Here is a 16,832-nt window from a genome sequence, read left to right as displayed (position 1 = left end):
ATAATATAATAATATATATATAATATATTTTTCGTGCAAGAGTTCATTTGAATCCACTTATTAATTTAAAAGTTATTTACCTAAAACTTTAGCAAAATATTTTTTAAGTCAACTTATTTGTTTTGTTTGTTCCATTTTAGGGTATAATAGCTGATATTGACTTTTTAATTGACTTTTGGCTGATACTTTTAGCTGATAATGCCCAGCCAAAACATTCTTTAGAATATTTACATTTTTTCTCAGATCTAAAAAATTTTTATTAATTCTTGATAGATACCAATAGAACTTCATAGACACCAATCATCGTGTTCATCATACACATAAAATAAAATTCTACGTCTATGTCTATACTATACGTTTATGATGTCTATAGCTGATAGCGTGTCTTAATTAAGGAAAAAATAATCCTCGACTGTAATTGCACTCTTTTGCTTGTCTTCTAACAAATGGGCATCGGCAGCTTTCAGCAGGAACGAAGGACTGGTGTAAACAATAATTATTAATAGCCGCTGCAGGAATCTTGCTGAATCAGGAAAGACAATTGTGTAACGTGGATACTCATACTATTTCCCGCGTTTTGCGAGAGTGACGCGGCTGCATTGTTCTTCGAGGACGTGACTTCCTCGTGCCTTTGTAGCTTCGCTCGCACCGCACACGTGCTGCGCCTCACACGCGATACCATTCGATGCAACTTTCGTTTACTATTCTCGTTATGTCGCGGGTAAAACAATCGCTGGTCCTCCTCCCTCCCCCCGATAAATTCAATCTGCTCAATGCTAAATGTGACTACTGATAACTATCAGCATTTGCAATAGGCTGTCCTACATCTCATCCTTGTCCTTCGTTGAGTTAGTTGCGAGGCGAATCCTTGAATCTATTATCCAGTCCTCGGTCCGGATGAGTGGCTGAGAGGTGAACGACCTTTAGAATGTACTACAACAATCCAGGAAGAAAAAATAATTTTAAAAAAAGATATTAACCCTGATCGATATTCACGAATTCATTAGATTCAGATATTTTCCTAAATTTGTTGTGAAAAATTGTTATAACAAATATTTTTCACAACCTTACATATATAATTTTAAGTTATATACAATTTTATTCCTCAGATTTTGATCTTCAAAAAAATTGTTTAATTCTCCACCGGCAACGTAAATTTTAACTCTTTCGTCAGCAATAAGAGTCTTCGAGAAATAGCAAGTTTTTTTTATTGTCCTAGATTATATAAAAATCTAAAATAATTCTGATATACTTGTCAAAATTTTAACAAGTTTTTCAGTTTTTATCATCATAGAAGTCGGATTTTATTTTACTTATTTTTTTTACAGATTTAAATTTATCTGCCAAAATTTGTGATGAAAATATCGATGATGCTTTTAAAGATTCTAGTTGCCGGTAGATTAATTACGTTAACTTTAAGCAAAGATACTTATTTTAAAGTATATCTGAATCTGCGAATACCAGTTAAAGAAATTTTTAAGCGAATACCGATATCAATTAGCAACTAAATCTAATTTAAGTGACAGTGAGTTACTATAAATCAATTGGAGATTAAAAGGATATAAATGAACCGTTCAAATCGTGCTACTGGATGGTTTCAAAAAGTACAAAGGCCAACGTTCCGTGTTACAGCGTGATTTATCGCATTCGATTATCCAACATTTCTAATGGTAATTAACTGCGCTCATTAAGAGATAACGTACTTTATTGAAGTTATCTTTATTAGCAGCGATAATCATCGCGAGGGAAAATGTATCGTGGAATGCGAAAAAGTGTATGAAACGAACATTTGCAATGGCCATATTGATTATCATTATATTTTATATACTGAATATTATATGCATATATTACTACACGATGTCAAGAATACGGAATTTATACCAATGTATGAAATTAAAACTACAGGATAAGGTATTTGTTTAGATTTACAATTTGTTATACTTTATAATTTATTTCAAGCCGATTATGTCTTAACGGGATTATCGGAACCTTCTACTCTCCGACACGCAGCATTTGTTTCATCTTTCGCACTTATTTTCTGGTAGATTGCTTCTTGTAGTTGTTATCTTATTGTTGTTACTACTAATAGAGTCAAGCATGATAATTGAAACCTCAGGGTTAATAGAAAATAACGAAATAGTTTCTCACCGATAAAATCAATTCAATATAATTTTAAACTTTTGTTGAACCTTTCCTTTCTAAAACTTATTATCTCGATGATTTTTACAAAAATACTGAAATATACAGTGAATACAAAAAGTATTCGTGCAGAGAAAAAATTTTTTAAAAAAACTTTATTTTTAAAAAGTAAATATTATCCAGCGAGAAATGAATCATCGAATTGATGTCGAATCGATATAAATTCGATGATTTTAACACCAATTTGACGTCGATTCGACGTTTAATTAACGATCATTTCTTGTTGAATAATTAACAATTTATTCATAAAGAATAAAATACTTTTTGCTTTCACTGTAAATACAAAATGCAGAATATTTTAAATATACAAATACTATACGGAGAAAATTTTATATTAAGTATTTTAATATATAATTTTAAATTACACTTTACTATGTCTTGTATTTTCGATGGACTCTCACAACATGATTCCGACTTAACTTTTACTATGGTGATACTAATTTTTATCACATAAATAAAGTAATTATTTTATTAAGCCATATTCTAACATGAAAACAGTTAATTTTTACTATGGTATACGCAAACAAAATTTGCTAGGTATATTTGATTTTGTAATAAAAAATTTTTACTATGAAAAAAGTGTAAAAATTACGTTATATTATTGTTTAAAAAAAAATAACTATAGCATTTAAACTGATAATTGACATGAAGAGACCGCAGCTACTACCGCATTATAGTAATTTTAAATAAAAAATTGTCTCCGTGTATAGTTGAAGTACGAACGGTCTCTTGCTCGTTATATCTTTCTCCTTGTCCCTTGCATCCTGTTGCGTATCTGCCCTTATTTATCGGAAGACACGTCGCCGACAGCCGAAAGTCTCCGATTGCCAATCCGAGACGGGGAGAGAAACGATCCCGCTGTTCCTGTTTCTGCGGTTCGCGCGCGCACTGGGTGTGTGCGCTCGGAATGCGCTGAAACATTGCGGCCACGAGAGCGGCGGGATTAAATCTTGATGCATTGCCGTTATCCACGCGTGAATTTTTGCACGCGCGCATTAGAGCCGCACGGCGAAAAAGTTATCAATTTATTGCACGCGCGGCGTCGATACGCGATAGCGCTCGCGCCGCAACCCTCCCGGCGAATTATTAATTGCCGGCCCGATCGCAATTGTTGTACCAAACAAGTTCCCGCGTTCTCGTCGTTGTTTGCGTTGTATAACCACGCTTATCGCGATCGGCCACGATGTCGTTGGGTGTATCTTAAAAGCAGCGTTGTTGCCTTCGCTCGCAACGCTTGCAATAATTCATTAATAAAATTTACATTTTTATTTGTATTAAACTTTCTCTCTCCAGAGTCTCCTCTCGTTCGACGTCGAGTCTCATATTTCTCTTTGTCGCGTGATTATTGTTTGCCTCAAGACAGTATGACTATCCTATGGCTTTAACGGAATGACGAATTGTAACGAGAGATTGGGAGCCACTGACATTCGCATTCCTTACGATATTTCCACGTGCCGTCGATTTTTGTCAGACCAGTTTCGAGAGGAATCTGGCGTGCACATTTATCCGATTGACTCGCTGGCAACTAATGTGGTCTCCCATTGTAGTCACGTTGCGATTACGTGATGTCATTCTGCATGTTATTTTAAGCTTATCCATTCATGCCTCTCAGGTTTTTATGAAAGAACGTTGGAGTGGATAGCGGTTGGAAGACAGAAGGTTACCGCGTGTCCAGGATAAGCTGTTTGGCCGCTAGACAATAATTGGCGCACACATGATATTTATAATACGGAATACTACAGATGGGGAGGATAAGAGTCTAGTTTAACAGGCGGAACTGATGTTTCCGACCATGGCTTGCCGTTGCATCGACTATAACTTTATGTAACCGTGCATAATGCACTTTATTGCATTAAATTATTTATTCGCGATCGAGCGAATATTCATCGTACATGATATGGATATTGCAGGAAGTTTGAGCATGCATTCCAGAGTTTTGCCGATTAAATGTCGTACAATAGCATGTCGCGAAGTACGCGAATACATTGTACGTTTAACCATTATCATATTTCAAGCTACCGTTGCTTTCGAAGCGTTAGCGTATTGGTATTAATATGAACATCAAATTCAGATTTTATTTCGAGTACTGACAATACTCGAGTTATATAACGACAGCTGAGAAATCGTACAAGATATTCATATTTCTGTATAGAAAAGTTTTTGGAAATTTCTTTAAATATCCGTTTACGTTTATAATGATATACTAGTATATTTTTCTGTTCTCTTAGTAAATAAAAATTTAGTTTTCAATATACATAATTTAAATTATTTCTAAAAATAAAAGTAAATTATATTTCTAACAAATTTGAATAAAAAAATGAATTTTTTAAACAAGTATAATTTTAAACAAATGTGATTCGCATGTTTATATGATTTATATGAATTAATCAAGTGTGAATGATGAATTAATGATAATAATAATTCATGTCGTTTATTCAATGTTGTATTAATGATTGAAACTTGGAGATAAAACATGCACTGTATAATAGGAAGATAAATATTTTGCACAATAATCTGGCGCATCGGTCATACGTCCGTTATAATCATATTGACCTTTTATGTTCACTCAAGCAGTACATGTTATTAATACGTTCGAGTTAAAAGATAGCTATGTACTTTTTTACGTAAACACTACACGGAAAAAAATATTAATTGGGTGGTGCAGCAAACCTGTAACTTACTACGCGATTCAACATCTATAACTAACAATAAGAAGATTTGATAGTTTAACAAATCGTTAATGTTATTCAGCTGTCAACCTGCTGCTTTAACGTACAAAAAATTGACTGTATATTACGACTGTAGATTTGCAGAATCAGTGGAGCTTTTAGCTGTGTGTTTTTTTTCCGTGATACGTATTTCGGGATATCACATAACAGTCGTACAATTTCCGTTCAGACGAACAAGCGGTTCGAGTAACAATGAACGCTATTAAATTATACGCGCATATAATGTCATACGTTGTGGACCGCCATAGGATATGGCTCGCAAGGTCTTGCCCAACGGCAACCACGATTCTCTCCGTTCGCTATCGTATACCTGTCATCGCACACGTAGACAAAGCATTCGCCACTAATCGAGGACCGCTAAGCCGCCTTTCTTCTTCGGCGAGCAGTTCACCCGCGAACGAAAGACTAACGATTGTTGCGAGAGCCTCTTCCTCGAATAACGTCGGAGCATTTAGGACTCGTCGTGTCCTTGCCGAACGCTTACATGCGGATCTTTGTCTTGCCTCTCGGGCCCCGGGCGATGTTGCTAGAGACGATAGAATTGTGCACTTAATGCATAGGAGGTAAATTAATGTTAATTTCCACAAAAGATCACAGTTCGGTACTTTTGACATTTTTAATATTTGACAATTTTTTTCGAACATTTCTTATTAAGATCTAAATTTTTAAAATAAATATATAGTAAGAGAATATTTAACTCTTTTTATCCTCTTCAACCAAGTTGGACTTTGAAGGCACAATTGATATTTTAATTTTCTGGTAGATTATAAATCTGTAAAAAATAAATAAAATACAATCTGATTTCTATAATAGTAAAAACTTGTCGGTAAAGTTTTTACGAGTATATCATTCGAAAATTTGTGTTACATTTAACACACTTTACGTATCCCAAACTTAAATTTTTTGTATTAATTTAACACAAGTTCATGATTAGAAAATAACATAAATGTTATATAAAAAAAATTAATACAAAAAATATAACACTGACACAATTTATAAGCAAACTGTAGAAGTATAATTTTTTAGTAAAATTAATATTTGTAATATATTAACTTAACAAGTATTTTATTCATTTATCTTAAAATTTACGTTTTAAAATACATTTTTATTTTATGTTATTTATTTATTTATTCATAAGGTGTGTAATTTTTTCATGTTGAAGAAATTAATTAAGAAATGTTGAAAATCAATTTAATACAAGAAATTTAAATAACATGATCATATTATGTTAAATTAATATTTGTATATTAAGAATTCAACACAAATTTTAATAAGAACTTGAGTGGACCGTTTTTAACAGAAATACAAAATGATTTTTACTGTACAAGAATTTCTTTTCATTTATATACAATCTGGAATAATATAATAAGAATCTGTACTGAACACTCAACATAAAAAGTGCAAAATTCATATAATCGATAGAGGATTAATAATAATTTAATAATGATAAAATTTTATTACATGTGCATTTTTATCTTGAAAGTTCAATTTAAATTAAAAACTTTAAATTTAACTTTCAAAAAACATGGAATACTTTTATCGATGCCTCGTTACAAAAAGATCATTTTTTAGTTTAGCACTTCTAGTTTTGACGTGTGTAATATAACTTTTAATATACAAATACAAAAATTGATCGTGAAATTAATGCAGTGTCGTCACTTTCATTACGCTGTAACAGTCATATTTACATTCACTCGACGATGTATATCAATTCGAGATTAATATCAAGATTGTGTCAGGGATACACGTCTCATCACGCGTTCCTGACGGTACGAACGTGCGTATCCGCGTTACAAAACGGACCAGCCGCATGAAAGTTGAAATTGAAAGTTAGCGTGGGCCGATAGCTACCGCCCAGACCGGTCCAAGTTTACTCGTACATTAAGTCGGCGATCCGGCCCGAGGAAATATCATTGGTCTGCGTTCGTCGAGTGCTCCTTAGCGGGATAGTAACGGGGGTGGAGACCGCTTCGAGTCTTACACAGCCTGATATCATGCGAGAACAACCTGGCAAACAGTGTTACAAAGAATGCAGATACGCCTCGTTTCGCGGCCGATATAGCAATTCGAAGTAAAGGGGAATTCGTGTATTTTTGTGGTTTTTGCACAAAAGACAAAAAAAATTAAACGTTTCGTTGCAAATGGTATTTCGCGGTAGTAAAGATGACAGGCGAATTCTGACAGGTTTTACCTTCGTACTGGAGAATGTACGGCTACCGAAAATTGTTGGTATTATATATATATTTTAACGTTCAAGTTGGCACATTAAGACCTGGTTAGCTGTCAACCCGAGATCGTTTTTCTCAATCGATATTATAGTTACGGCATCCGGAATGGTATATACCGGCAATCGGCAGCCGGAGTTAGTTAGTCGATGCTGTTGGCGCATTACTGACCCTGATTTAAATATTTACGAAGGCGGAGAGCGATCTTGGCGATGATGTTCCTCAGGCGCGAATCGTTAACGCGGAGTACACGGGAGGAGATTCCCCAGTCGTGTCGAGGAGCGCACTTGTTCTAGAATGCGATAATTGGCTCCGCTCGTCCGAATGCCGGGTCTAAATCCCGTTCTCTCGCCTTCTGATTGCAGATCGCCGGACAATTATTGGACACGGAGTTTCAGCCGACGGTGACGGCGACGTGCAAGGGCGGCTATATGACGATTCGTGTCAATCTCAATCAGAGTTTCGTAGGCGCAGTCCATGCACGAGACCATCGGACCCCGCAGTGCATGGTATCGGGCAACGGCACCACGCACGCCACTCTGGGCATCAATCTTTTTGCGTCGCAGGACAGTCCCGAGTACTGCGGAGTTCTGGTGAACAACGTGAGTCCGCTATGATTATGGAAATCGTACGCCAAGGGCGACGGAATTATGGAACTAGTTGTTGTTTATTTCTATGATCCGCAAATGGTTAATCTGATTGACAATTGTATACAATAGTACGTGTACTACGAGACTTAAGTATTAATTTCGAGAAATCAACTCTTTATGCGAGCAGCTTGCTACTCGCGTAAATAAAAAGGAAAAAGGATATTCCGCCGCACAAGGTGTACTTACGTTTTACACGTTTCACGAAGAGATACGGAGAAATTAGTACTCGCGTCTATTTACATGAGGAGTTTCCAGAAAATTAATTGTTTTGAGAAAGTTGCCGGTATGCTGATTTACATACTCGGCCACTGAAGACGCCTCGAGAGTAACGTGAGAATTCATCATATATGGAGATTATGATTTACATTTGAATCCCTCTCTTTCCGCCTAGGTATTTGTTCTGCAAGTGTAACGCTCTGTGGCCAAAGACTTAAAGTCTTTTCACACTTAAAATTTTCACGTATATATATGTATATAATTGAGTTTACAAAATGTTCTCATAAATTTACTAATCGCAGAAGTCAAAATAAATATTTCAATAATGAATAACTTTTGACGAATAAGCGGTTTGATGAATTATATCATGTCTTTTACCATTTTAAATATAGCAATATATATTGCAGCATACAGAAGAACGTTCCGTTCCTATCGCTGTTAGGATACACAAAACGCTGGAATTGGCGGATGACAAGTTTTATGTCATTACGTGCGGAAAGGCGGGTTTCAAAAATGCCAAGTAAGTTGAAGATTAATTATAAAATAATGTAAATACTATATAAAAATAAGAAATTACAAATTAACAAAACACTAATAAGTTTTTATAGACTCCTTAAATAAAAACAATTTAGAAAAAACATATAACATACAGTACAGGCAATAGGAGTTAACGCTGGTTATCAATTAGCGCAATTCTTCTTAACATTAAAAATATAAAGCTTGACTTTGAACGTTTCCACTCATGGTTTGAGTCTTTATATTTTTAGCATTAAGAAAAATTACACTAATTGATAACCAGCATTGACTCCTATTACTTGTACTGTATGTTTTGTGTTTTTTCTAAATTGTTTTACTTTAAGGAATCTATAAAAACTTATTAGTTTTTTATTAATTTGTAATTTCTCATGTATAAAGACTCTTGTTATCAAATAAAAATAAAAATCTAAGTAAAGGGCATATAAGAATCAATAATCAATGAACTAAAAAATAAAATATAGACATATAATAATAAAATTTCTCGATATCATTCCTCCAAATATCTTGATGGTATAACAATAAAATGTCTCGATGATCTAACAATAATTACTAGTGCCTGTACTGTATGTTATATGTTTTTTTCTAAATTGTTTTACTATATAAGATAGAAATAATATTTGATAGAGGAATTTATTAACAGAACATAAAAAGTAAATTATATGTATTTCTCAAAACTGTTTTACTTAAAATATTATCTTAAAAATAAGTGAAAATGGAAAATTGTATTATTCGAACTCACAAAAGTATTCGTATAATCGAGAAATTCAGCTTCTAAGGTCAGCACGCGAAGCTCCAGAAGGTATTCATTGTATAAAGTTGCTAATTAATGTTTATTTTCTACAAATAAGACTTTCTTGATAAAGCTTTTTCCCGTACGAATACGTACACTTTTTGCATTCATTGAGAGTAAACATCATTAAGTTGCCAGAAGCTGATGCTGCGGGTTTATTTTATTTATGAACTCTCCGTAAGCTATCATAAAATAACCGTGTTTGTGTGTGTGTGTACGCTGAGTTTTTCAAACGTACGAGAAATAGAAATATCTCGCATCAGTGACTGCTTGACACGCGTGAGTAGCGCTATCTAAACGGGAAATACTATGTATTTGCTAGGCTTTTAATCGGTCATTAGCGGTTCCGTGTTTTCTAATCAATCGTTGATGTTTGCTACCACTCAGCTATATATTTCCGTCTTCGCGGTATATTGATTGTACGTACAGATACTTCAGCTTAAGAGTGATCAATTTAGATTGTCGGTACTTTGCACAATATCGAATACCACAAGTTTTAAGGGGGATGGAAAGGTTTGGACGGCTGAAAATTATGTAAAATTCGAATATCATTTGTAGGCAAATGAATAAATATACATAAATTTTCTTTTTAGCATGTTTTAAATGCTTTCTTACGAATAAAATAAGCCGCAAAAGTCCACAAAATATGAATTAATGAAGGCAATATTGATATTTAAAGGCAACTGCGCGATTTGCGCACTGCTCTGTTCTTGCCATTTTAGGTAAACGAACTGAAATTTTCTAATTTTCTTGGTGTCATTTTATTAGTGGAATTCTCGTCTATAAACTGAATCTAAAATTTGAAAAAAAAAACGTAAAAATGGTAGTTAAAAATTATAAATGTCGAAAAATTCAAGTTATTATTTATTGAAACGGGCCTAAAAAATAAATTTTTGTATGCAAAAGTAGGTTTAGTTCACGGAAAATTTTTTGTTATATCTTTACTTTAGAAAAAATTTGTAGTCGATATCTGCAGTCGTTCTTGAGTTACCTTGGCAAGAACGGAACAGTGCGCAAATCGCGCAGTTGCCTTTAAATATCAATATTGCCCTCAATTATTCATATTTCGTAGCTGATTTTATTCATTAAGAAAGCATTCAAAACGTGCTACAAAGAAAATTTATGTGTGTTTATTCATTTGTCTACAAACGACATTCGAATTTTACATAATTTTCAGCTGTCTAAACTTTTCTATCCCCTATGCATATTTTTTTGGAAACATCTTGTAATGTCTTGCAATATCAATATAATGAATAATAATTAAAAGGATGAATAAAATTAAATGAAATTCGATATTTAGCACGAAGGTAATATTACGAAATGTCTCTTGAGTCAAAATCTGAATACCAAATGTAGCTAATAAGTATTCAACAAATATTTAATAGACATTGTTTTTTTAAGAGTTAAAAGATGATTTTACCAATCAAGAAAACAAGATTAATAAATAAGGCAATAGAAGTCTACCTCTGGTTGTCAAAATATGGTAATCGTACACATGATAATTTCGAAAATTTGGGATATTGACTGCGATTCTTAATATGCTGTATATTTTGTTGCATTGTTGCTGAAGATAACTCAAAAACGGAGTCGAAACGTACGAAGTGAGATGATATTTTTGTTGTAATAAACTCGATATTTTGACAATCAGAGGTAGACTCCTATTGCCTTATTTACTAATCTTGTTTTATTGATTGATTTAAGGAGTTGTTAACTTGTTATAGTTATTATTTTATTATTATTAATGATTTTACCAATTAAAATGTTGTCATTTAATTATACGCTGGTCGGAGAAAAGGCTGCCCCGGAGATAATAAAATTTAATTGGGCATCCCAGAAATTAAACAAATAGGGCGATGAATCAGTAATTAAAATGCTTGCGACGCTACGGTTTACCGCAAGTTTTTCTTATTCCGTAGCGAAAAAATGCGGCTGACAATTGGTATGCGTTCGTTGTCAAATGAGATATCCTACAAATGACAAGTAGCTTCTTTGTCAGAATATACCTTCTGAATAAATTTTCTTGAGTCAAGGCACTTTGAAAGTCGATACACATGACTCTGCACGACTCGTTGATTTTCTTATCACATGCATATCGCCAGAGGTATCAACTTGTTGACATAACTTTTTTGTACTTTTATTCATTCGCTTTGATCGCAACCTCGATCAAGCTTACGTCACGTTTCTAATAATAAAATACGCTACGAGACGTAAAAAAAAAAGGAACCCGTGCTCACAAATAATACTTTTTGCGTAGAAATGAAACTTCGCTGGTTTCCCTGCGCCTTTTGGATGAAGGTGCGAGAGTACAGGAAGCTATATACGGTCACAACTATACCCTGCGTGCTGAGATTTCACGCCCAGACGGTTCGTATCTTATATCCAATTCCGTCATTTGCTTTTATGCCCAGATAATACCGACAAATCCGTTAGCCGCGGTTTCTTCGTGAGAGCTTGCTGTCTGAAGCACTGTTTCGTTGAACATTCAATTTGCAGGAACGTACGGGATTCGAGTTAAGAACTGCTTCGCGTTCAACAAGCTCAATTCCAGCGTGCAGCTTATAGACGACAAAGGGTAAGCCTATGATTATTACTTTGATATACGATCTGTCTAATAAAAGCGTGACTGGAACGTCTGTTTGAAAATTGTTACTACATCAATTTTTAAACGAGCAGATAAAAGAGCTCTTCCCTACGATACAAAAAACAAATATATTAATCATCGGGCATTTATTTTTGTATCTTTAAAGACGCTATTTAAGAAGTTGAGATATAAAGAGTAAGATTTTTAAACAGAGTTCTATGTGAGATCATGCTTTTATTAGAAAGACTGTAAATTGGAGATAAATTATATAATTTGAATGAAAAAAATTTAGATTAACAAATTTTATATTTATCAATTTTGTAAGCATTTATATACGCTATGAATAAATATTAGGTGTTTAAATATTATAGTCGAAATATAAAAATGTATTTATATATTCATGTGGTATACATTTTTGATAAAAGTATATCATAATTTTTAATTTTTATTAATTTACTATCTATAATTTATTTTCAAGTTGATATGACAAATAAAAGTTCTATTAAATTATTTTCATTAAAACTTCTATTGCTAAGATCTTCATAATGTTTAACGAGAACTCAAGAGAGAGTCACTGTTCTTTATAAGTTTTATTCTCGAAGCAGATTTAGAACTTCGAAGATAACAAAGCGTTTAATTAAGAGAGAAGTTTAAATTAATCTTAATTCTATTTTCATTAGCCAGATGTAACTCAAATTAAAAGGAAGACGCGCAATTTGCTATTATAGTATGCTTTATTAGCGTAGCTTTGACAATGGAAATGATTCACTAATTGTGACTTGTTTTGATTACAAAGCTGTCCCGTGAAAGTGCGAATGACGAAATTCATATATGACCGAAGTACCGGTATAGCGGATGCCACATTGTTTTCCATGTTCCGGTTTGCCGACAGTTCAGAAGTGCATTTCCAATGCGACATCGCTGTGTGCAGAGGTAAAACTCATCCGGTGAACGATTTCCCATTAGCATCTAGTTACGAATGTGGGTTATAAAATGGCATTCAACTTTTACGATTCGTTGTTGTGATATCACACAGCAGATAGCGATTCTCGTTCATTTTATGAGAGGAATTACTTTTTATGTCTCAAATCATAAAAGTTATGACCCTTTTAAAATAAAACATTTAGCATCACATGCTGATTTAGTTTCAGTGTCGTACTGAACATAAAAATTGCACGCAGAGTGTTTTAAAAGTATAATATATATAGTCTTTTTATATCTGTTGTCCTCATTTTTCTTACTTTTCATAAATTATTAACACTTTCGAACTAACACAACAAGTTCCCATGTATAATTATTATCGAGTATATAAAAACTTGATCACGTCATGGACCATTTTCTCGATGTATAATTACTTATCGAATATACAAGGACTTGATCGAAACCGTTTTTATTGCAATGTAACGCAATTAAAATGTACGTGTCTAGGAAGTTGCGGTACCCCTATGTGTGAAGGAGACAAAGAAGAGCTGATAAAGGGTGGCTCCTCCACTAACGGACAAAGTGTTAGTAGTGAAGAAGGAGTGCTACTTGCTGGAACGAGCGTTTTTGTCCTCCAACCAGGCGAAAAACGAGGTAAGCCAATAAGAATTGCGCTATCGGTGAATTAACTGTTATTGTTACTGTTATACTGTTATTATTAGACATCATTATTCTTAACATATTCTCATTTATCATCTTCTACCTTCATAAAGAAAAATGAAGAGTCAATTTCCAATTAATAAAATTCTTTCCAATTAATAAAATTCTGACTTTTCCTTTTCGATTCGTATTGGGTTTAATTTTCTACAGTCTTTTTTAAAGAAATTTCTTTGCTAATAAAAAATGTATAAAATACACTACATATAGTACGCGATAAATTACAAAAATACATCCTATAGCATGTTGCAATCGATGAAGAAATACTTTATAACTTGTAATTATTTGGAAAGTACAAAGTGAAAGTGCATTTTTAATCACTTTTTTAGAGAAATTGCGTTTTTCCGAACGGAAGTTCTAGTCTAATTTCTATAAGCAGAAATAGTGATTTGGTAAAGAGATCGATGAAAATAATTAGAATAACTACCGCTGAAATTTCTTATGGCATCCGCTTTCCTCTGCAGTTGGTTTTGATAAGCCGTCATGACATGAAAAGTATGTAGCCACGTCAGGAATGCGTGCACGATCTTCTTCTTTCTTTATCTCCTTATTGCTTCTCTTGCATATATCCCATTTATGTCTTCTTCCTGCGCGTCATAAAATGGTTGCCTGTCATCCCTCTTCGTCATCCTGACCTGCATTTGAATCACTTCGACACGCAACTTGCTCAGAAGCTGTCATCAAATTATAATGTATACTCAAGTTGGCATAAGTGATCTTATTTCGCTTATCATACTTTGTGCGTTTTTCATTAGTTCATCCTACAGTCTTATGCTTTAATTTTTACATCCGGTCATCAATAATGTCCTCGTTAACTTATGTCGATAAAATTATATTATTTAATAGATATTAATTGAATATTTTTTTATCTTACTAAATTCCGTACAAAAATAAATGCATTTTTTAATGAGAGAAATAAGAATTGTTATTAATAACTTTTTTAAAATTACTCTAAAACAGATTAGAGTTGAAAACATCAAAATGGAATTTATCATTGAAAAATTGTTTCATATACACATATTTATGCGTGTCTTTTATATTGGATTAAGGAAAAAGTTCCTTTACAAGTTGATAAAAAGACCTTTCCCCATCAATATCTTCGTTAAAAATAATCAAAATTTCAATTTAGAGAAAGAGTTTTAAAGCTTGTAATCTTTACTTTTGAATGGTTACTATATTTGAATTTATGTGAGTTTTATTATTTTTACATATAGAAAATTACGAGCTGAAAAAAAATGAAAAAATTTCTTTTCACTTTATTGGTCTATGCATGTCCAAAAAAATTTGAGCAAATTTTTTACCATCTAAGCTTGAAGCTTTCCTTACAAAATTATTTTTAAAAGATGTTTCTAAGATTTTTTGTTCTTAAATTACTCGCGGATTAAATAAAAAGGAATATTCTGACTTTATTATTCGAAACTCCGTTAAAAATCATCGTATTGCAATTAAAAATACATAGATTCTTAAAACTGAAACGTTGCTCTATCAAATGGTGTAATTGCCAATTTTTTAAAATAAAATATATGGGTTGCTAAAAAAGTCTTTTTTTACCAACTTGTAAAAAGATTTTTTCCCTCGTCCAACATATAGAATTTTTATTTGTTTTTCATTGAATTACTATTTAAACACGAATGGATTTTCTGTATTAATATTGTAACTGATGATATTTCCATTACAACGCACGTACAAACTTACAAATACATGAATGGCTATCGCGATACGAAAATTACATAGTAGTTTCTTTCCATTCGCAGTTGTACAAACATTGCACGATGACGGCGTGCACCCGCTGTGGCTTCTGTGGCTGGCGGTGGCACTCGGGATATTATTCCTCATCATGCTCATTATCAACATATTCCTGTGTTCGGCGATGACCTGTAGCTGCACCCGGACCGACATTATCGAGAAGGAGCCGTCAATCATTGAGGATTACGATCCATACCGCAGCTGGCACGGTTCTCAATACGGGTCGAGGTTTGACTTAATTACCTCTCTAAAGCGAATCGCGTGACTCGCCGACAAAGTATCTTTATTAATTGCGTCAATAATATATGATTACGCACTGTATAACTATGCGCCATCCACCATGCGGCATGATAATCACTTAAGTGGCTCGAATCGATTATTTATTGATAAGCTAATGAAATCGCTGTCAGATGAAATGCCAATTTATATATATATATATATGTGTGTGTGTGTGTGCGTGTGCGTGTCAATTCGGATTTAATCTAACGGTGAGTTCATTAGCTTCTCAATAATTGATTTGAGCCACTTAAATGACTATACTCTTTCATAATTGATCGTAAAAAATTAATTTAAGGATGTGTGATCGAAGAATTTCAAGTCTTTCTGGCGAAATTGATCGTAACCTTTCTGACAATAAGTAAAGTCATATTTAAGTGCGCAGAGTCACGGCAATTAATGTCTCATGTTACACATCACGACGCATGCGATGGCGTGCCTGAACGATCCTTCTTGTGTTTAGGTACTCGTTAAACGGAAAGCAAGGGTACGCCTCCGGGGGATCCACCATGAACTCCACGAGGTCGATATCGACGAATAGCGATCATTATGCGATAGTACACTCTCGACCAGGAAGTAGATATTCCGGTCCTGGACAGAAGCATCATCATCATCACAGAGGACCGCCATCCAACATTGGTTCACACTACTCCGGGAAGTGATGTTCCCGCTAGCTTCATTTATCAAAAACTAGAACTCCATTGTCTTCATTAACGTTACTCTAATTAAACGCAAATTTTATGTATATGCGTCGCTATGGCATTATTCCAACACCGCACGAATGACAGGCATTCGGTTCAACCGTAAAACTGCAACCGATGCAACCTTAGAAGAATTTAAAATATTATATAAGAAATATAAAGTTAAAGTATTGAACAAAATATTGAACAGTGCGTTAACATTTTTTTTTATCATAAAAAATTATCTGAAGAATTGACTTTTGTCGCTTTATGGCTGAAAGTCAACTTACTACCTACATTTGTCGTACTTAAGATAAAAAAACTGTTGGTTTAACATTAAAATGTAATGAATTAATAATAATAGTTGAGAAAGCGTTAATATTACAATTACAGGCCAAGTTTAATATTACATAATGATTCTTAATTTATTTTTTTTTGACAATTTGAAAATTTTGCAGCGATGAAATTTGTATGATGCCAAGTATTACACGTGTTTCACCGTTCTTCTCACATAGATCTTTTTTTATACTTTTGCACTTGTTAATATCAACGACAATGAACACCT

The 16,832-nt window shown here is 33.5% G+C and overlaps 1 protein-coding gene across 2 annotated transcripts in view; it reads left to right on the top strand.

Moving 5' to 3' along the window:
* LOC108761516 (uncharacterized) overlaps window positions 1-16,616 on the top strand; it is a 39,902-nt gene extending 23,286 nt beyond the window's left edge. The window contains exons 2-9 of one of the 2 annotated variants that reach the window (XM_018508115.1): window positions 7,519-7,755; window positions 8,427-8,539; window positions 11,601-11,710; window positions 11,840-11,918; window positions 12,724-12,860; window positions 13,356-13,502; window positions 15,320-15,533; window positions 16,051-16,616. In XM_018508115.1, coding sequence (XP_018363617.1) covers window positions 7,519-7,755; window positions 8,427-8,539; window positions 11,601-11,710; window positions 11,840-11,918; window positions 12,724-12,860; window positions 13,356-13,502; window positions 15,320-15,533; window positions 16,051-16,249 — 1,236 coding nt within the window. In that variant the 3' untranslated portion in view covers window positions 16,250-16,616. Of the gene's footprint in view, window positions 1-7,518; window positions 7,756-8,426; window positions 8,540-11,600; window positions 11,711-11,839; window positions 11,919-12,723; window positions 12,861-13,355; window positions 13,503-15,319; window positions 15,540-16,050 lie in introns of both variants that reach the window. The other variant, XM_018508114.1, reaches the window with a different exon arrangement.
* The last annotated feature ends 216 nt before the right edge of the window (window positions 16,617-16,832 follow it).

The sequence above is a fragment of the Trachymyrmex cornetzi genome, unplaced genomic scaffold, assembly GCF_001594075.2.
Source record: "Trachymyrmex cornetzi isolate Tcor2-1 unplaced genomic scaffold, Tcor1.1 scaffold25, whole genome shotgun sequence".
Taxonomy (NCBI): Eukaryota; Metazoa; Arthropoda; class Insecta; order Hymenoptera; family Formicidae; genus Trachymyrmex; species Trachymyrmex cornetzi.
Note: the sequence above shows the minus strand (reverse complement) of the source record. Positions and strands in the feature narration are given on the sequence as shown.